The sequence below is a fragment of the Myiozetetes cayanensis genome, unplaced genomic scaffold, assembly GCF_022539395.1.
Source record: "Myiozetetes cayanensis isolate MyiCay16 unplaced genomic scaffold, myiCay2020 scf12, whole genome shotgun sequence".
In the NCBI taxonomy this organism is placed as follows: Eukaryota; Metazoa; Chordata; class Aves; order Passeriformes; family Tyrannidae; genus Myiozetetes; species Myiozetetes cayanensis.
The window spans coordinates 4,132,038-4,157,879 of record NW_026086826.1 but is presented as its reverse complement, the minus strand read 5'-3'; the positions used below and the strand labels follow the sequence as shown (position 1 = coordinate 4,157,879).

The 25,842-nt window shown below is 47.4% G+C and overlaps 2 protein-coding genes and 6 non-coding genes across 8 annotated transcripts; 3 read left to right on the top strand and 5 right to left on the bottom strand.

Annotated features, from left to right (window-relative positions):
* Positions 1 to 279: 279 nt before the first annotated feature.
* Positions 280 to 4,522, bottom strand: RPS8 (ribosomal protein S8). The gene is made up of 6 exons (XM_050306920.1): positions 4,380 to 4,522; positions 3,432 to 3,538; positions 2,959 to 3,058; positions 2,192 to 2,367; positions 1,146 to 1,275; positions 280 to 458 (listed from the first exon to the last, which is right to left on the bottom strand). The coding sequence occupies exons 1-6, from the start codon at positions 4,381 to 4,383 to the stop codon at positions 349 to 351; spliced, it is 627 nt and encodes a 208-aa protein (XP_050162877.1). The 5' UTR covers positions 4,384 to 4,522; the 3' UTR covers positions 280 to 348.
* On the bottom strand, positions 664 to 735 carry LOC126635903 (small nucleolar RNA SNORD38). Its single transcript, XR_007627832.1, has one exon. It is a non-coding gene; the product is annotated as a small nucleolar RNA SNORD38 (small nucleolar RNA).
* Positions 1,899 to 1,971, bottom strand: LOC126635902 (small nucleolar RNA SNORD38). Its single transcript, XR_007627831.1, has one exon. It is a non-coding gene; the product is annotated as a small nucleolar RNA SNORD38 (small nucleolar RNA).
* LOC126635904 (small nucleolar RNA SNORD46) lies at positions 3,151 to 3,254 on the bottom strand. The gene has a single exon (XR_007627833.1). It is a non-coding gene; the product is annotated as a small nucleolar RNA SNORD46 (small nucleolar RNA).
* On the bottom strand, positions 3,610 to 3,693 carry LOC126635901 (small nucleolar RNA SNORD55/SNORD39). Its single transcript, XR_007627830.1, has one exon. It is a non-coding gene; the product is annotated as a small nucleolar RNA SNORD55/SNORD39 (small nucleolar RNA).
* A 413-nt stretch (positions 4,523 to 4,935) lies between the features above and the next one.
* Positions 4,936 to 5,050, top strand: LOC126635915 (U5 spliceosomal RNA). Its single transcript, XR_007627843.1, has one exon. It is a non-coding gene; the product is annotated as a U5 spliceosomal RNA (small nuclear RNA).
* A 2,171-nt stretch (positions 5,051 to 7,221) lies between these two features.
* On the top strand, positions 7,222 to 7,336 carry LOC126635917 (U5 spliceosomal RNA). The gene has a single exon (XR_007627845.1). It is a non-coding gene; the product is annotated as a U5 spliceosomal RNA (small nuclear RNA).
* A 5,518-nt stretch (positions 7,337 to 12,854) lies between these two features.
* Positions 12,855 to 24,693, top strand: KIF2C (kinesin family member 2C). Its single transcript, XM_050306921.1, has 17 exons — positions 12,855 to 12,969; positions 13,697 to 13,813; positions 14,205 to 14,305; positions 14,540 to 14,635; positions 15,646 to 15,700; positions 15,787 to 15,949; positions 16,239 to 16,329; positions 17,745 to 17,808; positions 18,918 to 19,009; positions 19,252 to 19,394; positions 20,805 to 21,009; positions 21,428 to 21,538; positions 22,051 to 22,118; positions 23,285 to 23,387; positions 23,465 to 23,581; positions 23,953 to 24,088; positions 24,283 to 24,693. Exons 1-17 carry the CDS (start codon positions 12,870 to 12,872, stop codon positions 24,357 to 24,359), a joined length of 1,839 nt encoding a protein of 612 aa, XP_050162878.1. The 5' UTR covers positions 12,855 to 12,869; the 3' UTR covers positions 24,360 to 24,693.
* The last annotated feature ends 1,149 nt before the right edge of the window (positions 24,694 to 25,842 follow it).

Genomic DNA, 25,842 nt, shown 5'->3' with positions numbered 1-25,842 from the left:
GGTGGACACTCACACCTTCCTCCTGCCTGTTGGTTTCCAGTATTGGACATCTCCATCTCAGCCAAGTCTGAAAACTCTTTTCCACACTCACCTGGTTCTGTAAGTCACTGTCCTAGAATCAGGGAGATGTTTTAATGGACAGCATGCAGGGTCAAGTTTTGCCTGAAAACACTGAAGTACTGAGGGATTACCAGAGATCCATCTTCTTTCACATTTTACCAGTGGGCAGAGCTACACAAGCCCTTTCCACTCTGCACACACAAACGACCACACAACCTATTACTGGGGTAAACTCTTGGCTTTATTCATTCTCTCAGCACAGTCTGACTGTGAGTAAACAGTTTTTATTCATTTGCCTTTTCTGGCCTTGATCTTCCTCAGGTAGAACTCCAATTCCTTGCCTTCCAACACGTAGCCATCGGCTCGGCCACACTGTCCAGGTCTGGAGGCAATGCAGGCTGCAAGGAGAAGTCATGCAGATGAAGTTTAGCAATTCACCCCCCAGCGCACACAGCCATGAACAGGCACTGGCACACAGCCTCTCTGCAACAGCACGCACGAGCAACTCATCAGTAACCCAGTCACCAGATTATGTGCTGGCTTTGCCCCTCTGCTGAGGTACCGTGCTCTGGAACCTGCCCTGCTGAAGATCCCCAGTGAAGTCCTCCTCAGATCTCCAAACTGTCATCGCTCAGGTTCAGCAGCAGAACTGGACAAAGGTTTCATCACCAGAAGACTTCAGAACACTCAACTGTTATTTGCCAGAGCTTGAAACATCAAAGCTGTCAGATGCCTGCGGGGCATTTTCCTGACAGACACTTGCTTATTTTGCAAGTCTTGACCCCTTTTTTTTTCTCAAAGGCCAACCAGGAATAATCAAGTTCAGGAGCCTGGCTGGTACATGTAGTAATTCAAAGTCCAGAAGCAGATTTCCCCCCCTCTGCCACAAGTGAGGTATCTCCAGAGAAGACAAAAGAACATTTAAGACCCAGAAGGCACTCCTGCAGACATTGGAGAACACCCCACTGCAGTTAGCTTTATCAGAACTTTAAATGATCCCAAAACAACATTAAGATTTGCTCTGCCACCCTGTTTGTGCCCTGACTTCCTTACCCCCACCAATATTAATGCTGCCAGGGACTCACCAAGTAGCTTCCCTTGCTGGAACTGCTCCTCAAGAATATTTGCTATCTTGGCATGCTTCTTCCGCTCATCATATTTTTTCTGGATCTTCTTTGAACGCTTCTTGTTCAGAATTTCCTCCTCTTCAGGAGTCTAAAAACAAGACCGTAACCAAAACAAGGAGTTGAAGAAAAGGCCACCTTCCACACTAGCACAGGTGGCTCCCACTCACATGAAGGAGACCCTTGTATTCTCAGCATTGCACTGTTTCCCAAGTCATACCTGGCTGAGGTACAAATACTTTTAAACTCACAGAACCAGGTGCTGTGTTTCACTTTTGAGACCAAGAAAGGCAGTGCTGCTAACCAGAGTCACTGATGACAACAGAGCACAGTGCCCCAGGGAAGGCTGCTCTCAGGCAAATGAAACTAGCAAAGGTTTCCTTGATCAATTAATTCTCCTCCAAAAAAAACTCCCTCTGCAGACATAATGAGAGCACTTGGGTGTGGTGCAAGTCCACACAGACAGGTTACAAGCTCTTTCCCTGCTCCTGCACTACACAGCACTCAAATAAGAAATGCTTTGTTTTTAATGCAAGGAGACAACCTAAACCTGAGCTGCACATGGTGGTCTAAATACCTTCCAGCAGTCTGGGGTTTGGACCTTCAACAAATTTATGGCTCTGGATAGTTTCAAGGCACTTAAGTTCAGTTAAGAAGCCACAAGCTCCTCATCAAAGCAATCGCTCCCCATCACAAGAACCCGACCTGCAAAGTCTTCCTCAGCATCATAAAATGTCATCGCTGTCCCTTCAGTAGCAGAACTGGACAAGGGTATCATCATTAGAAGACAAAGAGATCGACAGGCAGGTCCTTGTGCACAAAGGGGTGCAAATGCCTCAGAGGGAGCTCCAATAACAGAGCCACACTTATCCTGGGGACTCAATGCCTGGATAACCAACGCCATCACTGCTGGGTACCCAACCCCACTGTCCGTTCAGGATGGAGAAACGCCTCTGGAAAGGCGGACTCTGCTCTGCAGGAAGTCAGGACGGCGGTCCCAGACGTACCAGTTTGGCGCCCTTCTTGCGTCCCAGGGGCAAAGCGTAGTGGGCCTCGTACCACTGCCGGTACGGGGTGCTGTCGACGAGCACGATGCAGTTCTTGACCAGGGTCTTTGTCCGCACCAGCTCGTTGTTGGAGGCGTTGTACACGACGTCGATGATTCGGGTTTTGCGAGTGCAGCCTTTCAAAAGAAAGAGCGTGAATTTCAGACCTACAGGGATCAGACAGCCGAGAGCACGGCCCACGGCATCTCACACCTCGCGTTTATCAGCCCCATCCACTGCCCCCCAGCCTGCCTGGCACTGAATTAAAAACCGCCATTGGAGGCAACGCTGAAGCTCATCTCAAATATATCTGAGCAATGCCAAAAAATAAATTTGCAGACAGCAAGACACCTCAGAATCATTCAGCTTTCAGTAACTGTGCTCATCAATAAGTAAAGGTTGCATTTATGAAAAACCACTCCTACTTAGGCTTTTTGCCCCTCTGTAGTCCCCCCACCCTGTTAAAAGGCAACATAAGCATGCCACTCAGTGTAACTATGACACTCCCATCACTGTGAACTTAGCAGACATCCAAGTCCCCTAAGGCCACATAAGGTCAAAGTTATCATCACTATGCATGCTGCTCCAGAGCCAGCAACTGCAAAGCTCCAGAATGCTCAGCCCCAGCCCACAAATCCAAGCCTGCACCACCAGCCCTCTACTCCGCAGCAGTTCGGAAGACCAGCACAGCTCTCCCCTTCCACACACCAGGTTCAGGATGCACTTACATTCCGACCCCCAGGAGAAGTTGCCAACGTCCAACCGAAGGGCTCGGTACTTCTTATTCCCACCACGAACTCTCACTGTGTGGATCCGGCGCGGGCCAATCTGCAGCCAGGAACAAACAGCAGGGTGCCATTGGTGCTGGGAACGCTGCACGGCTCGGGCAGGAGCCCAGAACATTCCCAATCCCCAAGGCAATGTGGTCAGTGTAACTATGACAAGCCCCAGCATCAGCAGACGCAGAAAACGACCAGAACGGTCCGATGCGTCTGCCTAAGGCGAAAGTTTCATCACTCCAATTGCCTCTCGTCGCAAAATCCTCTCTCTGCCTTCCATCTGCACGGGGGAAAGTGCCACCTTTTTGAAGCAGCGGCACCAGAAACTCAACCCTTCACGAAACAGGAGCTATTTAAACCTCTAACAGGACACAACCAGCAATCTGAGCTTGAAAACAAAACACCCTCCCCACACCACTCACCTTAGTGTTGGCTGGAGGTCGCCCCAGCTCATACTTCCTCTTCTTGTGGTAGGGCTTCCTCTTGCCCCCGGTCTTGCGGCGCTTATGCCAGTTGTCCCTGGAGATACCTGGATGAGAGCAGCGTGGTCAGAGGGTGGCAGGAGCTCACCTGGCTGCAGCAGGGCACACCCCTCAGTTCTGAGTCCTCAGTTCTCCAAGGTTGTATCCGCACAGCGCACTCGGCCTTATGCAGCAGTTAGAGAAGCTTCATCATTGATACTCAGACCTGCCTCGAGCACACCCCTCTCAGCAGAGCTGCACAAAGCAGACAAGACTCCCTCCTCTGTGTCCTCTTTGGGAAGCATCACCCAGCTTACCTCATGTGCTGGGCACTCCAAGGGAAGTGCCCGATCCCGAGCTGCCAGGCACACTACAGCAGTCACCCTGCAGCAGTCACCCCGTGCTACCAGCGGGGTGTGGCAGGTCCGCTATGGGAAAGGATCCCCACGCTACCTGTTGGCTGTGCCCCTATGAGAGACACCCCAAACCAAATCGATCTGCTGGGTCCCCAGCAGGGACCATCTCTGTGGTGGACGGCACCTCCCGCAGGCCGCAAGGCCCCGCCACCCAGCCCGCTGTTCCACAAGGCCACCCGCGCCCCTCCCGCTGGAAAGCCGTCCCGCCACATCCGCGGGGCGCCCCGCAGCAGGCACCGGGAGCGAGCCCCGCGCTCGGGCTGCGCAGGGAACGGCGCGGCGGGCCCGCCCCACCCCCCTCCACCCGCCGCCATGTTGGGCCCGGCCACCCTCCCGCTGCCCGCGGCTCGGCGCCGCCGCGCCCGCCGCCGATGGCGGGCGGGGCGGGCGAGCGGCGGCCCGCGCTGCCCGCGGCGGGGCCCGGCGGGCGGCGGCGGCGGCGCGGGGGCGGATGGCGGCGGATGGCGCCGGGCCCGGGGCCCGCGGCACTCACCCATCCTGCGGCACCGGCGCAAAGAGGCGGGGCCGGCGCTCGCGGGGCGGCTTGGCGGCGCGAGCTCTCGCGAGGCGCGACGTCACCGCGCCGTTGCCTGGCAACGCGGCGGCGCCGCGGCGGGGGATGGCGGCGGGGGGCTGTGCCGGCCGCGGGGGCTGTGCCGGCCGCGGGCCCGCCCGCGCTGCCCCGCCGGTCCCTGGCGCACCGGGACTGCGGGCGGGGGCAGCCTCATGGGCCTGTGGCTCATTAGCATTCGAGTTCGTTTGCGCGCACCGTGGGCCGGCAGTGCCGCGCCATCCTCATTAGCATATGGCTCATTGGCATTCGTGTTCATCTCCGTACCCAGGGTGCTCCGCGCGCGGCGCGGCGGCCCGGTGCCGCTTCCCGCCGCCGCTGCCCGGGATCGCCGCCTTCGGGCGCGGTCTGGGGCCCGTGTGTGGGGTCAGCGAAACGGGCCGGGGCAGCAGGAGATCGAGCCCAAGTACCGCGGGGGTCGCCATTAGCTATAGAGGAACAATTGGGAGGCGGTACGTGCAGGGGAGAGAGGCATGGTATACTCTGGTTTCTCTTCAGATCGCATAAATCTTTCGCCTTTTACTAAAGATTTCCGTGGAGAGGAACAAGTACGAGTGTCGAATAATTTTTTGAGGCTCCATTTCGGTGGAGCTATCCCTCTTCTGGTAAAAAATAGAAGAAAAAGTCTAGTGGTCAATCAAGTCAAACCATCTGTGGGAACAGTTGGGATGGAGCATTATCTCCTGCTGAGATCCCTACTAACTCCCACAATAGTCGTGCTAGGCTTAGAGAGTGAATTGCTGGAATTGGCTGGATAGGTACAGCCAGAGACCTAAGGTCAGCTAGTCCTGGCATCGAGAAAGTCCTCAAATTAATATCAGTGTAGATAAGGTAGAGAGCAGTTCTTTACTGAAAGCTCTCAGGTAGACGGAGCGCACAGGCACCCACACAGAATTGTCACTCTTTCATCACTTTAACTAATTACCATATCTAGTGGGCACATCCAACCCAAAAACCATTTTGTCCCTGGTACCACCCTCAGAACTGCCCCGACTGAGCCCCCTCCAAGGGTTCTGGGCCCTCTATCTTGTTTTGACAAAAAATGTATCTCGTTATCCTGATCCACGTGCATGTCCCAAATAGGATGTCCTTGCTAAAAGATCTTTCCTTGGAAAAACTGCTAAACAAGTAAGAAAACTATACAAGCTCTATTAAAATCTACAAAATGCCTAAAAATCTTTAGGTATCAGTTTCACGTCGAGGCACGGGTTGGTAACGAGCGCTGTCCCTCAGGGCTTTGTCTTGGGACCAGGGGCCTTTAGTATCTTTATCAATGACACAGGGGGATCGAGTGCACCCCCAGCCAGCTTGCAGGGGGAGCGGTGTGGGTGACACCTGAAGGACAGGGTGTCATCCAGGGGGACCTGGGCAAACTTGGGCCCACGAGAACCTCGTGAAGTTCAACCAGCCCAAGTGCAGGATGCTACCTCTGGGTCGGGGCAGTCCCAGAGAGGAGAAGAACTGGAGAACACAGACGGGAGAACTCCTTGAGAGCAGCCCTGCAGAGAAGGGATGGAAAGCTGGACATGAGCCAACCATGCAACCCAGAAAGCCAACTGCATCCTGGGCAGCAGGTTGAGGGAGGGGATTCTGCCCCTCTGCTCGGCTTTGGTGAGACCCCCACCTGCAGTGCTGCATCCAGTTCTGGGGTCCTCAGCACAGGAAAGACATGGACCTGTTGGGGCAAGCTCAGAGGAGACCACGAAGATGCTCAGAAGGCTGCAGTCCCTCTCCTGGGAAGACAGGCTGAGAGAGCTGGGGTTGTTGGGCCTGGAAAAGAAAAGGCTCCAGGGAGACATTACTGAGGCCTTCCAGTACTTAAAGGGGACTTAAAAAAAAAGAGAAGGAATGGCTTTCTATGAAGGCATGTAGTGATAGGACAAGAGGAAATAGTTTTAAACTGACAGAGGGTAGATGTAGACTAGATATTAGGAAGAAACTCTTCCCTGTGAGAGTGGCGAGGCCCTGGCACAGTTGCCAAGAGCAGCTGTGGCTGCACCATCCCTGGAAGTGTTCCAGGCCAGGTTGGATGGGGTTTTGAGCAGCCGAGTCTAGCGGAAGGTGTCCCTGCCCACAGCACAGGGATGGGAATGAGGTGATCTCTCAGGCCCCTTCCAACCTAAAAAATCCTGCAATTCTGTTTGAACACAAGTCCTTGAGCACAAGTGCTATGAGGAGAGGCTGAGGGAGCTGGGGATGTTTAGCCTGGAAAAGAGGAGGCTCAGGGGAGACCTCATCACTCTCTACAACTCCCTGAGAGGAGGTTGTAGCCAGGTGGGGGTCAGTCTCTTCTCCCAGGCAACTATCAGCAGGACAAGAGGGCATGGGCTTAAGCTTTGCCAGGGGGAGGTTTAGGTTAGATATTAGGGAGAAATTCTTTACAGAGAGGGTAATCAGGCATTGGAATGGGCTGCCCAGGGAAGTGGGCAGGGGGTTGGACTGGAGGGGTTGGACTTGATGATCTCAGAGGTCTTTTCCAAGCCAGCTGATGCGAACTGTCACCGGCCCCGGGAGGAGGAGGCCGAACCCGCCCCGCCCCGCCCCGTCACCGGTGATTTGCATACCCAGCGAGCCCCGCGGCCCCGCCGGTGTCCGGTGCTGCGGCCGCTGCCCCGCCCGGGCTGTGGGGGCTCCCCGGTGGGTGCAGCCCGAGGGGCCGGGCCGGGCCGGGCCGCGGGGCCGGGAGCGCCGGGCGCGCCCGGGGTCACCCTGAGGTTTGGGGCGTGGGGCAGGCGGGGGCAGGGTCGGGGAGAGAGGGAGGGGCATACTCTGGTTTCTCTTCAGATCGTATAAATCTTTCGCCTTTTACTAAAGATTTCCGTGGAGAGGAACAAGCACGAGTGTCGAATAATTTTTTGAGGCTTCATTTCGGTGGAGCTATCCCTACCTTGGTTAAAATACAGAGCTCAAATACAACTGAAGTATCAGCTGAATTCCCGGTTTGTTGTGGGGTTAATATAAATGTGAGAGTAGTCAGAATGTAGGGTTACACCCCACTGCCAAAGAGATGCTCGCTGATCTCTCTGCCATGTTGATTCTCTCTGCCATGTTGGTTCATTACGGTGTATCAGTACTTAGAGACAGGCTGAGGATTTCTCGAGAAGCTACCCCACGACACGCCCCAGAGATTAGGGACCCTGTCCACAAACCTGCACCACCCAGAGTCTGGGGGTACACCTGCCCAACACCCTGCTCCAGTCGCCACCCACCCTGACTGGATGCGGGGGACTGCGAGGAGATGCGCCGAGTCCCCTCACCAAACACAGATCCAGAGAGGGCCAACTCAGCGCAACGTGAGCGCCTCGGGACTACATCTCCCAGCAGGCTCCGCGCCCAGCGGAGCTGGGCGCAGGGCCTGCTGGGAGATGTAGTCCCGAGGAAGGTCCCAGCAGGCTCCGCGGCGCGCGGGGTTTAAACCGGCGGCGGTTACCGGGCGGGTGTTTCGCTGCTGGGGCGGGACGCGGGCCCTGTCCCCGGAGCCGCTGCCATGGACTCCCGCCTGTGCCGCAATGTCTACCCGGGCCTCGTCGTTAACATCCAGCGGAGTAACGGTGAGGAGCGGGGTGGGGAAGTCTGCGGGGCCTCCGCCCGCCGTGGGGGCGGCCGGGCCTGGGGGCTCAAGGTCGGCCTTTTCCAGGTTTGGTCCACAAGGCGACGGTGAGCGCGGTGAACGTGGAGCAGTGCTCGGTGCTGGTGGAGTGGTCCGAGGCCGGCATCACCAAGGGCAAGGAGGTGAGTGGCACCTGCCCGCGGACTCTTCCTTCCCTTGCCCCGGGGCGCTCCAACGCTCCCGGCATGGATTGTGCCTCGGGAAGCCCGGGCTCATGCACGGCCCCAGCTCTGCTCTGCCCCCTCTCCCCCGGCTGGGTGGGCAGCGCTTCCCCCACGCTGGTTCCGTACGTAATTAAAACCGTGACGCCGATGTGCCCAGGTGGGACGCGAAAGGTGCCTTCCCAAACCCTTTCAAAACGAACGAGGGGGTGTTGAGCCTTTCGCTGGTTTTGAATGTCCCAAAGTGCCCGTTTTTCAGCTCTTGCGGGCTGTTTTGTTGGTTTTCTGCGCTTCCCGACTTTCCTTAAGGCGTTCCACTGCTGGAGTGCCGCGTTAAGGGGGCTGGGTTTGATTTCGTGAATCTCTGCACTGATGTAAAATAAATGCTATGAGATTAGATGGGGTTGGGACAATTTGAGGCTGATGTAGCTGAAATACTGACACTGGACAAAATCTCCCCTTATCACTGAGCAAATGTACTTTTCTTCCTGGTTCCTCTGGAAATGTGCACTCTGGAGTTCAGTGAAAATCCTAAAAGTTGCTATTCGTTGGTTCTTTGAAACCAAAGGTGTGCATGTACCTGCTGCATTCCAATATAAACAATGTGCAAATTCAGATATGATGGCTGGCTAAATTGCATGTATGCGTTAGGATATTAAATCTTTATGAAGACTCTTCAAAATCCAGTGATTTTTCTTATGTGCCTAGGAATATACACTGTGTATGTGCTTGCACACACTTAAAAATTATTTTGTCCACGTACATGCTTCTGAGCTAATTCAGTTTCAAATTAGCTGCTAATCAGTTCTGTATAAACCAAATTTTTATAGATTGCTTCACTTATGCTAGAAGGTAGTATCTTCACACTTTACAGAGGTTTGCCTACTTGAATTTTTTCTCTTTTTTGGACTCTTCTTTTATTTAAGTAATTTGGAAGTTAATTGATTAGTCAAGAACTTCCTCGAGTGGTGCTTTTGTTACCTTCTTAGGTGAATTCCAGTTGCTGCTGCTGCAGTACCAGATTTTTTTGTGTACGGGTGCTTTCAAGCTCTTCAGTGGGGAAACGTTTGAACAATGGAATGGAGAGTGACTCGCTGTATTTGTGCTGAGCCTGCCCTTGGCTGCCTGCCCCTTCCCTGCCTGTGCCAGGGCACCCTGGTGAAGGCAGGATTATCATTTCAGGGAGGGTTAGTCAGGAGGTGACAACTGGCCCGAGGTGCAATTGCTTGCAATACCAAGTGAAGATGCAGGTGAATTAAGTTATGGATTAAATGCTGAAACCTTAATTTCCCAAAGTCTAAGCGGCTCTTTGACGTTTATTTCAGTAAGTGCAATCACACAGTGAACACTTAATGCTCTCCCAGCGCAGAAGTCACAGAGCTGCTGAGATTTACTAAGATTAGCAGTGAGGGATTAGACCAGCGGATACCAAATGGGCTTTGCCCATCTCTTCAGAAGTGCTCTATGGCACCTGCAGAGCTGTGTGGTGTTTGGCAGATGAGGGTAAATGGCTTAACTAGCACATTTCACTGGCATATTTGCATGTACCAGACTATTTAAACAGAATAGGAACTGAACTACTGTCTTGCCCTTCAAGGCAATTTTAACTTAACATCTGCCAGGTGGTGGGTCAGGTTTGTTTGCCTGTACTGAAAGCCAAAATTAGAAAAAAACCCTGTGTGCTGAGTGGTAGCAGCAATATTGCACTCTGTAAAACCCTGCCTTTGCTCTTGTAGATTGGTATTAATGATGTGATAGCAGTAAATCCAGAATTATCAGAACTGCCTGCTGCTGATGTGAAAGAGAACGTCCCTTTGCAAGACAATGTAACTGCACAGGTAAGTGCTTTAAAATAACTTAGACTCTCCTAAGGTATTAAAGCGTCAACAGCGTGGGTCTTGTTATTTATAATACCCTCAGTCTTATAGTCTGAGGTCTCTAAAATGCTTTTTCTGTCTCCTACTTAGGCTTTGGTCAGGAATTCTTGTTGTATCAGTGTTGCCCTGTAGAGCTGTGCTAGGTGTTTGCTGCTTACTCTGATTGCTTACAGTACCCATTGTTTTCCAGAAACAGACGCGTAGAACAACCCTCTCAAAAATTCCTGCTCCACGGGAAGGTAAGGAAGCGTTTGTTTTTTTTTTTCTTTCCTCTGCTATATTCCTGTGGAATGGTGCTGGTCTTTCATAATATTCTACTTTAGTGCATCGTAAAGCTTCTCATTCAGTGCTAACAAAGAGGATACCACTTCATACCGACGTTTCGGACTCCTGTGGGCAGTGACTCTGCTGGCAGGTTGCTGCCCTGTTCCCGTGAGATGGGGTTTGTTGATGTGTTGCCTTTTCTGCAGCACTCCTGCAGTTATCCCGGGCTTTAAATGCCACTAGGCAGTTACTGCTGCGGCGAGTTTTAAAGTTCCTCATGGAGTTTTGCAAATGCCACACACAACAGAAGCGAAGTGGCAGTTATTAAGATTAAAGGTGTCAAAAGGAGAGCGGAAAGGACACGAAAGAAACAGCGGTGACAAATGGATGTCTCCTCTTCACACGGTCTCCCCAGACAATAACTAGAGCTTTATGCTTGGCGACGTTTCAGACCAGGCAGCCAAAGCGCCAGCTGGTGTGGCCCAGCTCAGAGATTGCGTGTCAGTGCAATGTGTTGAGCAAAGCCAGAAGAGAAGATAGAGATGTCAATGTGGGATTGCTAAGGAATTGTTCTTCCTGAGGTGTCAGGAGTCAGAAAATTCCCGTGTTTTCTACCTTCTTTTAGCTTATTAGTTGACTGTTTTGGCTTTTTGAACTGCAAGTGGCAGTATTACAGGCCTATTTGTAATACACTGCCCGATGCTGAGGTTGAATGTTTACTAATTTAATGATTCTCTAAAAGTGCATAGTTAGCCAAAACTTGTGCTTCTCCATGCAATTGAGCTGTAAACAAAACAACTGGGCTTGTCTGGCTTCTTTTGTTGCATGCAATGCAGGACAAGGAAGCTGGTCCCAGCAGACAACAGTGCAAATTCCCTGGTGTGGGAGAGGCAGGAGTAGTCCAAAAAGCTTAATGTATAAAGAGCTGTTCTGTACTAGAGTATCCTGATTTTCCTCAAATTCAGAGAACTCCCTAAGTTTTGTGAACTGACAAATAAAATGATGCAGTAAAGTCATGCCTGCGTATAGACAGGTCAGTTAATGGAGCTGGATAGCCAGCTGGAAAAACAAAGATATGTTAATCCAGTCACTGACTGATGGGAAGATGTCCTTGCAAAGGTCACAGCTCTCCTGAAGTATAGAATCTAATTGCAAATTTGAAATACCTGTTGCCTGTCCTACTGAAGGTCCCTGAAGACCTGCTCAGAGCACAAGAGAGAAGCAGTGTTTTCAGTATTCCTGAAATAACTTTTGTTGTTATAACTAGCTAATGCCCACCAGTGTCAGAGTATGGCTTCAGATTGCTGTTACACTTAAACAAATTAAAGAAGATCAGGAGGTATCTGCTTCCATCTGACTGAGGAAACGAGAGAAGTAGAAGCAGAGCTTTAGGAATTAAGAAATAGGTATTGCCTCAGTCCTACAAATCAATAGGGATTTTGGAGGATGCTGAATATCCTCACATACCAGAATCACTATCAGACCCATTTAGATACAGCAAATCCTCCAGTTAATCTGACTGTTCAGGAGCACCAGCATTTACAGAAACAGTGCTGCTGTGTGTGTGATGAGAACAGGTCTGGGCACGTGCGACAACAGCAAATGGAATAAAAAAGCCATTTTTGAGTATAATGAAACTGATGCTTTTTGTTTCTAAAATTGTAGCAGTCACACCTAATGTCTCTGCAGATGAGCAGAAGATTTCAGGTAAAGAGTTAACAGACAGGAGCACTGAATTTTGTGGGTATGGTTCTGAGGAGTTTGATTCGAAATTTAAATGAACCCTTGGTTTCAAACTGATCTGGTGTCCTTTGAAATCACGGTGATAATTTTGCATAAATTCTGGTAATTGCTAGTCATGACAGGTGAAGGGAGTTCCAGCTTGCACATCATTTCTTTTCAAAATAAGACTTGCTTTTTGGTTTTTTATATATTTATTGAGGGGAATGTTCCAATCCTTCCCCTAGGAAGCTTTGCAATGGACTTGGTCTCAATGCAAAAAATATCATGGCATGTGACAGTGGAGACCTGCCTACAAAAGGACCTTTTCCAAAGATTTTATGTCGTGATTATACAGAGTCTTTCAGCTGAAATTAGTGTTACAGGGCTCCCACAGCCAGTGCCCTGTCACCATCAAAGAGTTAATTCACAAGTGGGAAGTTTCAGAGGATTTCCCAGTTCCGACTTGTAACTTCCTCCTTCCTAAGTATCACGATGCTGCAACTGCCATAACCTTATGTGAATCCTTAGTGGTATCTGAAAGGAATTCACTGGAATTGCAAATCTGGAATGAATTGTTTGCTTTTCTATAGTGGTGTGTTTAATGATCACTCTTCACCCACCTGCACTGTTTTGTTCTTTGTGCACTTTGTTATTGGAAAAGGTCCTTTTAACCACACCTTATTCCTCACTGTTCTGCACTTTGTGAGCGCTCCATCAATTACAAGTGTCTGAGTTTCCCTGGGTTCCTGTTTCCAAAGCTGTGCGTGGCCGTTCCAGGATGTCTGCAATCACAGAACCTCAGTGCAGCCTCCAGGAAGATGACATGGCAGTAGATCCCAGCACTTCTGTGCAAGACAGAAAATTTTTGTCAGTTTCTGGTGAGTGGAGAAAAAAACTCAGTGAATTCTTACTATGAAACAAGGTGCTTTGTGTGCATTTAATTAGGCAGACTACAAATCCCAGGGGCGTTAGCAAACCTGTACTCCTTCACAGACAAAACAAGAGACCTCGAGGTCTGCCACTATGCAAATATCCAGAGCTCCTACCTGAAGGGGTTTCCAAAGGACATGTTGTGCATAATGATGGACTTTATCAGCCAGAGAGCTGCAGCTGTGCATGTTGGGTGGATGTGGTATCTGCTCAATGGCATAAAGTGGTATTCGTGGGGCTGGAGAGGGAAGAGAAGTGCCTTAATACTGCTGACAACATGCTCTCTAACTATACTGGTCGTAGTTTTACCTACACTGGTTGAGTAAAGCAAGAACTTGAGCCTCCTTTGAATTATGAAATTCTAGTTATTTATTTTACCAGGCTACCCTATGAATAGCTGAGGGCATGCTTTACATCTTAAGTTCTGTGAAAACATTGAAATAAGAGGCTTGATACTAAATTCTTCTCTAGTTGGTGAGGCTTTGATTTGCAGATTTGAATAAAAGTTGGTGATTGATTGGCAAAGAATTTAAAAGTTTACTTGCACATTTGCTAGTTCTCTCTCCTGATCCAGGAGCTGAGGAATGCCTGTGGTCCATGAGGCTTTAGAGATTGCAGAATCATTCTTGACCTTTGAGATTTAATTATTGGTTTTGGTCTGGCTTCTTTCTGCAGCTGGCCGAACCAGGGCTAGCAGGCTGGGCTGTGTTCCAGAAGCCTCACTGCCAAGTGTAAATGAAAACACAGAGAACCATCTGCCTGCTGCTAGAACGAGCACTTCAGGGAGCCCAGGTACCAGGGAGCAGTGGATAAAGACTGACTCATCAGTCAGCAATGAATCACTGTGTGATTGCTGCTTTGTATACTCCAAGACTAAAGCTTTGAAAAGGTGACTTTGGCAGCAAGATTGAATATCTTGAGTATTTCTTTATTAAAAATGTGTAATTCTGTCCTAGTGGTATTGCCTCAGGATTGCTGCCTTTGCTTTAGAGTGGTAGTGCGACTTCCAGGGCAGTTTCCCTGGTAGGTAGATCTGGTTTGGGAAGGAAGTGCTGCAAAACCAAGATGATTGTTTCCTGTACAAGTTAGTCTGCCAGCAACCTGGGAAAGCTGAAACATTTGTCTTGTGCTTTAAAACCTAGTATGAAAATTTAGTCCAGTGAACTGTTTTCAATTTGTCTAGTTCGGAGAAGATCTAACATTGTGAAAGAGATGGAGAAGATGAAAAGCAAGAGAGAAGAAAAAAGAGCTCAAATCAGTGAAATCAGGATAAAACGAGCGCAGGTACTCTACAATACACCTGTAAGGGGCAATTCTATGGGAGAGTGTACCACAAATGTATTTTGGACAGGCTTTGTTCTTATGAGGTTTTGCATAAGGATGGATTGATTCTAGTTTCAGAAAGTTCAGAATCTTTTGAAATGCTTCTAATTACTTACAGCTGACTACTTAGTAGGCTTTGGGGCTTTTTTGCTGTAACAGATCTATTACCCTCACATCCATGGTTTTTCCCCGCAGGAGTTTGACAGCAACTGTCCAAACTGGGAGTTTGCACGAATGATCAAGGAATTCAGAGCAACTTTAAACTGCCAGCCAATATCTCTAGATGATCCAGTAAGTAAATACTGAGGCTACTACCTGCAGCCTGTAGACAGACTTCATTTTGTACTGAAAATGTGGTACTGAGCAGCTGGTACATCACTGCACCTTGGAAATTCTCTGAGCATATTGTGAGCTTGAGGCACCTGGTGATATGTGTGAGGTCACTTGCCTTCCCCTTCTAGGGCTAAGCTGCCTTGCTTTACTTTGCATATGACTAGTGAAGAACTTGCCCTTCAACAATTATCATGCAATGATTTGTGAGCATCAATATCTTTCAGAGTTTGCAAATGGCAGAGCCATTGTAGGCATAGGCATCATTTAAAATGGACCGTTGCCCTCTTACAGGAAGTGTTAATATAAGTAAATCTTATAATAAGTGATTTTTAAACTAGGTCAAAAAGCGGAGGAGCAAAAGTAGAGGTCAAAAACTGGAAAAAACAGGCTTGGTCAGGATCTTCAGCAAGTGAAAAACACTGTACATATTGCTGTGTGACAGGAGAGGTGCTTGTTACCTTCTGCTTTCTGCCTCACCCAATGGCACACGCACTTCCCAACTCACCTGATGTGTAGATGTGCTGCACAAATAGCTTAACTTATTGCATCAGTAAAGAACTCCAGGTCAAAAAAAAAAAAAAAACTCTGGGGTAAATGAAAGTATTAATTTGTCTGAATTTGACCACAGTTGCAGTACTGATATCACACGTTTTTCTGGAAAGCTGATCAAGGTCTAAACTTTCTACTATTTCTGTTACAGAATATTTGAGGCACTTTATATAGCATAGCAGCACTTCCACTTGATATGTTGGGGACTGCTACATAAAGGTCAATTATTTGTAGTGTTTCTTTTGCACTGAATGCCCTTTAAGACTGACATCCCTTCATGAGTGGGTCTGACGAGTAGCAGAGGCAGCACTGATCAGCACACAGAAAAGTAGATGTGAGGGGGCATCTGATCTCTCTAATATGGAGTAGGTGTGAGTGTAAGTGGGAAATAATGATTTGTTTTCTTGCTTTCCTTTTAGATAGAAGAACATAGGATTTGTGTCTGTGTGAGGAAGCGCCCTCTCAATAGGCAAGGTGAGTGTATTGACCAGGGAGTTCTGTTTGGAGGAGTCTGACATTGTTTGTTCTTGCTAAAACTGACAGTCTTTTTCTGTCAACAGAACTTCAAAAAAAGGAGTGTGATGTGGTTACTGTTCCGAGCAAGTGTGTCCTGATGGTGCATGAGCCAAAGCAGAAAGTAGACCTAACCAAATACCTTGACACCCAAACATTTAGATTTGACTTTTCATTTGATGAAACCTCTTCTAATGAAATGGTATACAGGTAATGCTTGCTGCTTATTGGCAACAGCTTTCAGACAAAAGCATGGAGCTATGGGTAGATAGCATTCTGGCTTAAAGAAACTGTTACCTGAAATAAGTATTGAAATCTTTTTTGGAGGAAGACAAAGGACTGAAAAGTCTAAAGCTTGTTTTTTGGCATGGCCTTGCTGATTTCCTAAGGATTTGCTTTTATTTAATTTTTTGGGTTTTTTTTAGAGAAACTGATGACAATGAAGCAGGGTGTGAAATGCTTGCATTAATTTTTTCTTTTTTACTTTCTGAATATCCAGATTCACTGCTAGACCTCTTGTAGAGACCATCTTTGAGGGTGGGAAAGCAACATGCTTTGCATATGGCCAGACAGGCAGTGGCAAGACACATGTAAGTTTTTCTCCAAGGTCTCAAATTTTCTAGCTTTAAAGTATTTTAAAGCTCCTTGATGTTGATCATGAGTAGGATTGTTATGAGGTGTTTGGATCTTGGTTTTATTGTCTTAAAGCTCATACTCTGTTAGATGTTAACTCTTTTTCTGTAGCTTTATATATTAGTAGGTTTCCTTTGAGGTTTTCAGGAAAATTGTACTAAAATCCCCCCATAGCTGGCTTTCCAAAGACTTCAGCAATTATATAAGGATAAGCCTCTTGATGCACATAAATACTTAATTTGTGAAGAGGGCAAGTTAGTGCATTTGCTTTCTAACGACTCCTTCCAGTCTTCCAATTGCAGTTTCAAGAGATGTGAAAGCTGTTTTCTGTCTCAAAGGTGACCTGCTCCAAACTTTCAACAGTTGTGTTGTCTTTAACATTCTTCTTCTGGGAACTGTGGGGAAGGATCCTCACAGTATGATAGTGGAGTCAAATCTGCTGTCCTGTTCTGCAAAAAGCCTTTACCTCAAACCACAGTTGGTCTTGACTGGACTAGGCTAACCTGCTGTCAGAGTAATCAGACAGTAGTTGCTGTTGTTCTGGTGTTAGAGCTAAGTTTTAGCCTAGGATCTCCTATTGTTAGTGTTATGTAGAGAGCTGTAGATCTCTTCCTGTAATCCAGAAGAAAATCTGAAAGCTTACAAAAGTTTCAACACAGGCTGTATTCATTGCACTGGAAAGGGCAGATAAACCTGTTCATCTGAGTATTGGTACAAGAATGCAACCGTGAGGCACTAAAATCATAGGTGATGAAGTTACTTTCCCTTCCCAGTCCTAGGGCAGAGCTAGTGCAAGGACAGCAGCTCTACCCTGAGACTGGAGTGTTGCACATTAAAGTGGCAGATTGAGCTGTGTTTTAAATAATGGACTCTGTCTCATCTAAAGGTTGGTAGAGCAGGTCACTAGAACAGCACTAACTGAAAATGTTGTTGGGATTAAAGGTACCTTGGTCAAAGGAGTTAAAGGTATTGTCTGCTCTAAATTTGCATTTTGATGTCATGTGTTAACTTTTGCAAGCAGCAGTGAAAATGTTACTCAACTTATGTCCTAAGAAATGAGGCTTTGTCTCTTCTGACCAGAGGCTGTTTGGTTGCAGTGTCAAGGCCATGCATTTTCCTTGGAGGAACAACTGCTTTAGCTCTGCAGCCAGGGCCTTACAGGCATTCAGCTGTTGCTTTGTGTAGTCCAGATCTTCTTTCTGAACTGATAGGGAAGCAGCAAATTAATTTTATCCCGAGTTGCGATGTGTTCTAATCACCTTGCTGACATTGGAGCATACCTATGGTAACTTCCTAGCCTGTTCTTGGGACTAAGATCAGGTAGGTTGATTTGTTGGTACCACGCCTGACCTCTGGCCTTTTCTCTTTGCAGACTATGGGTGGAGACTTCTCTGGGAAAATACAGAATGCCTCCAAGGGGATATATGCCTTTGCCTGTAAGTTGATTCTTCTGTAGATACAAAAATCAGATTACTGCTTGTTTTCCTTAAATAGATAAGACCTGGTTGTATGTGATTATTTAAAATGTGTCCAGTAGAAGATACATAAAGTATTTGTGTTTTCAGTAATAAGTGCTGGTGTTTGCAGGAGATATGGTTAATTTTTTAATTGGTTTCACAAAATATTTTCCCTCTGGCCTGTAAGATCCACACTTAACTTGTTTTTGAGGCAAGGAGATGACATGTTCTCTAGTTTGGCATTAATTTTGATTCTTCTGCTTTGCTTTTGTCTCAGACTAAGGATGGTGTTTGGAAAAAAGCTGACTCGAATGCAACGCAACTCCATCCATTTCTGATACAAAACCTGTTACACAAAAGAATGTATATGTTGGGTTTCTTCCTGTAAGCATTAGATGCAAAAAACCCTAGCATGTACAAAATGATTTCAGAAAACATGCTTAGAAGCCCCTCCTTGATGTAATGCCTAGAAAGCACCAAAACCGCTGACCTCTACCTTCCCTTTAGAAAGGCACGCTGTGAAAACAATCTTTGCAGCAAGGCAGCTGAAGCAGAAGCAACTGTTGCCTGATCTCTGAGAAATAGTTATGACTGGCCCTGAAGGAGTCTTTGCTTTTCAGCTGGGTTTCAGAGTCTGAGGCCTCATTGTGAAAAGTTACACTGGATCCAGCCGCAGGCACAGCTAATCTGGTACATTGTCTCTAAACCTCAGCAAAGCAGATGTTCTGGGATGTGTGTTTTCTAGGCTTTCTGCAAGGAGCACTTGAAACACAAACACATGGCTCTTTCAGGCCTGTCCAAAACAATAGCAGATCCCAGTGTTCCCCCAGAGCAGTAAGGATTGCTGTAAATAAGTGACATTAGCAGCAGAAACTTCTGTATTCCCCTGTTTTCAGTCTCTGGATAAGGATGTTGCTGAATCTGTTCTCCAGATGGTAGCTCAGCACTGATTTTTTTCACAAGCATTTGTTTGGATGACTGTCGTTCAGCTGCTAGACACTGCCTTATGGCTGTGCAATATTTGAAAGTAGATCAAATAGCAACTAGAGTGTGTTTTAAACCAGTTAACTTCTGCCTTTCTTCACTAGCGCAAGATGTCTTCCTCCTCCTAAGCCAGCCCAGGTACAGGAGTCAGAATCTGGAAGTCTATGTGACTTTTTTTGAAATATACAATGGAAAGGTAAGACTGCTTTATTTTTAAATCTTGACCTGATTTCTTTGGTTGAGTATTTCATAAGTAGCTGAGCCAAAGTTACTACTTGATATAGTTCTATGTATTCTATTGATCTTAGTGTGTGTGGAATTGAACTGGAAGGCCGTGATAAAGGTGCTGTTTCTGTATAGCTTTGTATAAAGACACTGCAAAATACTTACAAGGAGACCTTGTTCAGATTTGCCTCAGTCTTGTTGCCTGAAATACAGGTGTTTGACCTCTTGAATAAGAAGGCCAAGCTTCGAGTCCTGGAGGATGGCAAGCAGCAGGTCCAGGTTGTGGGTCTCCAAGAAAGACAAGTTGGCTCTGCTGAGGATGTCATCAGAATGATCACGATCGGCAGTGCCTGCAGGTTGGGTGCCTTGAAACCACTGAGAGTGGTCATGTCCTGTTGTATCTCCACATCTAGAAAAAATATACGATGTCTGGTGCTGGTTGCTTCGAGACTTTAACAGGAGCTTGTTTTTCCCAGTAACAGGCACCTCTGTATGAATTCCAGAAGGTGGTTACTCAGTAATGGGGTGGGTTCAGCATGGCTGCCATAGAGGAAAGTCAGAGCTCATCATTCATAGGTCCTCATGTAACTCCAATGAGAGAAACTATTCACATGAGGACATGGCTGCCTTTCTGCTTTCTAGAAGTATCAGCTACTTTACAGGAATACAATTAGCTCCCCAAGGGCTTGTCAGATCAAGGAACAGCAGCTGGCATCAACCACAGTTGCAAAAATGCTTTGGCTTAACTGCAGACCAGATGAGCTTATTCCAGTGACAACAAAAATGCTGCATGTCATTCAGGGATCTTGTCTAAAGAATCCTTGAGAGCAGGTGCCAAGGGACAGCTGTAGGCTTGGCACATCATCCTGGCAGGAAAGGCCATGGTTGGGGCAACTCTGCCTTCATAGTGGTGGTTTTTAATTGGGAGCTAAAACCTGTATTACCAAGCCTTACCTGTTTCAGTTAAGTTGCAACGGCTGTGGAAACATTACTAGGCAAATGAGAACTCCTTGGCTTCTTTACTGCCCTGCATGTGCAGATATGCACATCCTGAAAGCTCATTCAGCACTCTGCTGTGCATCCTGTTTCAGCTGGCAATTCAGTCATGAACTCTTTTTCAGCCTTGCTTTAGGATGACCTCCCCTCCCTTTTCCCCCCTCAGTAGGGATCCAGGTGGGACAGTGAACCTGCCAGCACTCTCAGGCAATAAATTACAGTGAAGGTCACAGGCAGGTTTAATTTAAAAGATGCCAGTCTGTGCCTTGCCGTGATGGGACAGGTGCAGCTGCACAGCAGAGGCGAAGTGCCAAGCCGGCTTGGCTGGAGAAAGGGATTTACCACAATTGTAATGCGCTAGAACAGCTAATGCTGTTTAGTGGGGAGCTTGGCTGAGCTTACTGTATAATGGCAGATGCATTAGGAAAATGACTTGTGGCTGTGCTGAAGGTGTGACTTCCAGCTCCAAGTGCCTGTGAGGCATTAGCATCAGAAAGGCATTCCAGTGTAGGCTGGCTGAACTGAGCCAAGCAGCTTAAATAGCCTTACATCTCTATAACCAGGGTGCAGGTTCATATTTTTCACAGCAGTCCTGTGCTCTTATATCGGAAATAATTCCATAATTCACACCAACTTGAAATATTAACATGTGGGATAAAACCTGGGAGGTTAAACAACTTAATTGAATGACTGCAGGTCTTGTCTAGTGCTGTCAGGACCTGTTGTCTCCTGTGACACAGTTCTAATGCTCGTTTGCCCCTTTGCTGTAGGACGTCTGGGCAGACTTTTGCAAATGCGAGCTCTTCACGGTCACACGCCTGCTTCCAAATCATCCTGCGCCAAAGAGGACAACTGATTGGCAAGTTTTCTCTGGTGGATCTGGCAGGAAACGAGAGGGGTGCAGACACGTCTAGTGCTGATCGGCAGACACGAATGGAAGGTGCAGAAATCAATAAGAGCTTGCTGGCTTTGAAGGTGAGCTAATAGCTCAGGGAGCAAAGAGTGATAGTCCACATATGGATTCTGTTCAGCTCTGGGGTTATCTGCACAGGGGAAAAGAACAGCCAAGAAAATACTCATTTAGTATGTGAGCAACCCTGAAAATGGGGTATACTTTCATTTAGAGTATTTCCAGGAAAGCAGACACTTGTCAGACCAGACACTGGTACAGCTTCATTCAAGTTGTCTTTTTTTTTTTTAATATATGATGAATATACCTGCTGTCCTGTGACAGTCAAATACCTGGTATATATTTTAAAGGCTATGAAGGACTTACAGAGCAATAGATGTGACCATTGTTCAGCCTGTTGGGTTTACCAGCAGCTGGTGGTTGATAGCCTGCAGAGCTGTTCGAGACGCCGATACTGCATTCACAAGACTTATCTTTTCTTAGGAGTGTATCCGAGCTTTAGGGCAGAACAAATCTCACACCCCTTTTCGGGAGAGCAAGCTGACCCAGGTGCTAAGAGACTCTTTCATAGGAACAAACTCAAGGACCTGTATGGTGAGTACGCATGTCAAAGACACTGCTTATGGGTTCTGCAGTTCCACCAAATACCTGCACCCTCTTCTAGAATGAGGGGATTTGGAAGTCAGAAAGCTTCAGATCTCTCAAGAAAAAAAAAAAAGGAAAAAAAGAAGTCATACAGTTTCTTCATGGAAACTTGCCCATGGTGACTGAGATAATAAATTGGTGAGCTATGCCCAGTTCCCATAGAAGCAGAGCTGCAGAAGACACTTTCATACAGTGAATCTGTAGGAGAGCCTGGTGTGCTCTCAAAGGGCTTTGGTTCCTGTGGAGGAAGAAGCACAGTGGGTGTACACAAAGCAAGTGGAAAACTGGATACAGGGTTGCTGGCATGTCCCACAGAAACTAAACTAAAATGGACTTGACAGACTGTCTCAGCTCTGACCCTTTGTCCTAAAATATCCCAGCTGTGTGGTGAGATCTGTAGAACCATTAACACAAACAAAATTCAGATGGGAGAGTCACTGAGGTTTCTGTTCCGTTTGCAGATAGCAATGATTTCTCCAGGCATGAATTCGTGTGAGTACACCTTAAACACACTGAGATACGCTGACAGGTAATGGCCTTTCAGACCTGGGGATCCTAATCTTGGCTGCTTTTACTCTGACCTTTGGAATCTCAAGTGCTTTTGTATTGTTTGTAGTGGCAACCTGGAGGTTGGTTGTTGGGCACAAATTATCTTAGAGCTGTCATATGAAACCAACCTGGGTGTTTTCTGTGTGAGACCCAATAGAGATGGTGTAAAACCATGAGTAATGCCTCCTTTCCTCAGAGGAGTCTCCTCTCATGGTAGACTTTGGGCTACCCTGGTTCTTGTAGGGAGTTTACCCTGTCCTGAATGGTTACCTACATGCCCTTTTGTAGTACTTTGAGTCCTGTCTGTAAGGGTGTGCTAAGAATGTGTGTCACAAATGAGTGAATCACTGGGAAGAATCACTGGCAAAGGTATCACAAAAGCAGGTTTAAAAATAAAGGGAATGTACAACAGTTTGTTGGCAAGGCTCACTCTACTACTTACTAAGCAGTTAAAGCACACAGAGAAGAATCAGACTAAAATTAACCTAAAATGATCTACATGGAGGCTAGGGAATGGAAAAAGGGGTAAGGATGGGGAAAGGGTAAGGATAAAAAGGAATAAAGAAGACCCTCCTACTGAGTCACAAGGTTCAGAGGGGACCCCCTTGCCAAACTTAGCCCTGGACTTAAACAATGGTTTAGGCCTTAAGGTTTTAACCACACTTAATCCATAGCCTAATTGAAACAATTTAACAAAAGATTCTATAGAATTTAGTATAAGCACAACAGTAACTCACTTACAGGCCTAACTTACTTATGAATCTAGCATATTTAAGAATCTAAGAGAGCAACCTTCGTAGTATATTTGCTATAGCACATGCACAATGGCACACACCTGAGGGACTGCATACAAGGGGTATGTGCCAGCTACTGTGAAGGGGCTTCAGTCCAAGCTCAAGTGATGTGTGACTGCCAGAGTGGATGGTCAGACAGGAAAGTTTTTCCTTAATGCATTTGTCTCTTGGCTTTCCTTCCCATAGTCTTTGGGGTTTTGCCCACATGAGCTTGTTCAGGGGTGGTAATGTGCAATGTTTTAAGTGCAGCTGAATGTCTCTTGCTGAGCACTGACAGACTGGAGTGGCTGCTTTGTGATGCTGTAGCTGAGAGAGTGCTGGAAGAAACGCTTGACAAATCCTTTTGTTGCAGAGTGAAAGAGCTCAGCCCTCATGATGGAGGTAGTGACATGCAGAATCAGATGGAGACTGAGGAAATGGAAACCGGTGGAGAAGGCTTGGGTCTTCAGTACAGTGTACGTGTGTGCAGTGGGCTGAACAGAACTCAAAGCTGAGAACAACTTGCTGTTCTTACTTGGGCTGTTTCTTGCAGCTCTCCAAGGATGAGGAGGAAGATCTCTCTCCCCACATGTTCAAGTATCGTGAGGCTATGACTCAAGTGAGGGAACGGGAGGAGAAGGCTGTAGAACAGCTTAGAGAACTGAGACAGGTATGTGGAAGTGGAAAGCCCAGCCCAGGCTGCCTTTTACATGTTGATAGCAGCTTGCCTTGTCTGAGCCAAGTGCTGCTGGGGAGGCTCTAGGCTGTAATGCAAGATCTGTACAGTGGTGTTATTTCTTCCTCACTGCCAACTTTTTCCTGTGGTTTCCTGCCCAACTGGTTAAACTGGGGTGTTTCAATGCTTTTTGGCCTGCTGGATCTTCCTTCTCTCCAAGTAGCAACTTCTACTTGCTGCTAATGAGCACTGACTGCTCCTGATCTGCAGAAGCTCAGCTCTGTTGGCTGGAGTGTCAGATGTGAAGTAACTAATTGAATTTCCAGAAAGTCAACTTCTCATCACTGTTATCCTTGTAAATACAGAGAATGACGACAATGATGACTGAGGTTGACTACCTCCTGGGAATCACAGAGAAACCAGACTATGATCTCGAGACCTTTGTGAGCAGAGCAAAGTACTTCGTAAAGGACAGCTCAAGAAGTTTCCTCAGTGTCAAAGGTATGTTAGTGCCTGTCTCTGACTAGCACTGTTACTAATGCTTTTCCAAAGACCCGAAAGTAACCCCAGCATACCTGTTGGGGTTTGAGCAACCAGTCCTTCTGCATAGCTCTCAGCTCTGCTGGGAGGGACAGCTGGGCTGGGGAACTCAGCTTCCAGGTCAGTCACCCTGTCACTCCTATCTTCCTTCACAGAAACACTGGATGCCTTGGGGGCTGCCATGCAACTGGAGGAGCAAGCCAGCAAGCAGATAAGAAGGCAGAGGCCTTAGTCATTACAGCAAAACCTGGTTCACAAGCAATCTTTCATGCACTTGTCTTGTCTTGCATGTCTGTCAGTGGTTTGTGTCAGTCCTGTTTTAAATGTTGGTAGAGTGTCTGCAGGTCACGTGTGCCCAAGCACAGTGAACACAGCAGCCTTTTTCTCCATGGCCTGTATCAGGGGACTCAGCAGGGTGCTAAAGTGCACTCACTGCAAGGTTTGGGGAGCAGGTCTGAGGGTCTTCAGTCTCTGCCTGAGAGATGTCTGATATCTGGCTCTTTGCTAGTGACAATGGTCTCCCCTAATAGAACTAAATACAGATGTACAGTACATGACCTTTCCAGATGTGCTTGAAACACTGCAAAACTGTTAAAAGTTTTGCTTTTCTAGAAAGAAAATGGACTATGTGATTGTAAAACTCAGTATTTTAAGAAGTTGAATAAATAAATGTTCTTGGATTTAATTATCTTCTGTCCTATAAGATATACTTCTTGCTGATTTTGATAAAGTCTAACAGCCCTAAAGACTGGCTGGTTGTATAGAGAGGCTGATTTCTTGGATGAAGTTTCTTTTCAAAGTCTTTATACTTGTAATGTTTACATAAAAATCACTCAAAATAAGTTTTGCCTCTTAATTTTGAGATCTTGCTGGGTAGAACTTGCCTAACATGGGGGAAGCTGATTTAGAGGGTACCTATCCTCCTATATAGTGAGTGGCTCAGCTCTTATATCAGATAAGTAGGAAGGGCCCTGTGAAATTCCTTTGCACCAGTGGAGCTTATGTAGGTTTTTAAGATAGCCACAGGATCTTTACTTTTTTCATATGGTTCCCATTTTATGCCACACAAAATACACAAAGATGTTCAGTAAACCCCCCCAAATCTGCTTTTGAGGGCAGAAATGCAAAGCTGGGCCCTGGCTCAGGTGCAGCAATGTGCTGTGCCGTGGCCCATGTGTGCAGTCTGGGTCTGGGTGGGTGTACACACCCTGTCCTCTGGGAGGGAGTGGGTTAGGGAAGGGTAGTTGTGAGACATGTGCTGCTGCCTGCTCTTTCCTATTTGTTCAGCTCAGTTCAGGGGTTGTCTTGGAAAGAACAAAACAGGCCTGTAGGCTCTAGATTCAGCAACACTAGATGCAGCTATGCAAGCATCAGATCACAAAGGGATTCCCTGTTTTTGAGCTGTCTTCTCCCTCTGAAAGTTAAGGGTGGAATTTCAGTGACAGTGCATCCAGCTCTGCACCCACCTGCTGTGGACTGCATCCTTGCCATGTCTCTGGGGATGCTGACTCTGGAGGAGGCCAGTTATTCAGTCTGGACTGGATCACTTTTGTGTGCCAGGTTTCAGGATGGGCCAGGAAAAGACAGCAAAAGAACTTTGTTGGGATGTGGGCAAGCAGTAGTCCACAAGCAGCTAAAGAAGGCGGATCCTTCAACCCAGACAGGATCCTGCTCCACAGCTGGGGCACTTTGTGATCAGCAGTTTAGGTGCTGGG

What these genes read in the sequence shown, in the direction of transcription:
- RPS8 (XM_050306920.1), bottom strand. An exon ending in GACCTCCAGCCAACACTAAG is followed by an intron (nt 3,059 to 3,431) that starts GTGAGTGGTGTG and finishes TCCTGGCTGCAG; the next exon opens with ATTGGCCCGCGCCGGATCCA. An exon ending in CCAGCAAGGGAAGCTACTTG is followed by an intron (nt 459 to 1,145) that starts GTGAGTCCCTGG and finishes TTCTCCTTGCAG; the next exon opens with CCTGCATTGCCTCCAGACCT.
- KIF2C (XM_050306921.1), top strand. Translation starts at nt 12,870, where the DNA reads ATGTCTGCAATCACAGAACCTCAGTGCAGCCTCCAGGAAGATGACATG. An exon ending in AAAATTTTTGTCAGTTTCTG is followed by an intron (nt 12,970 to 13,696) that starts GTGAGTGGAGAA and finishes TTCTTTCTGCAG; the next exon opens with CTGGCCGAACCAGGGCTAGC. An exon ending in AGCTTAGAGAACTGAGACAG is followed by an intron (nt 23,582 to 23,952) that starts GTATGTGGAAGT and finishes TTGTAAATACAG; the next exon opens with AGAATGACGACAATGATGAC.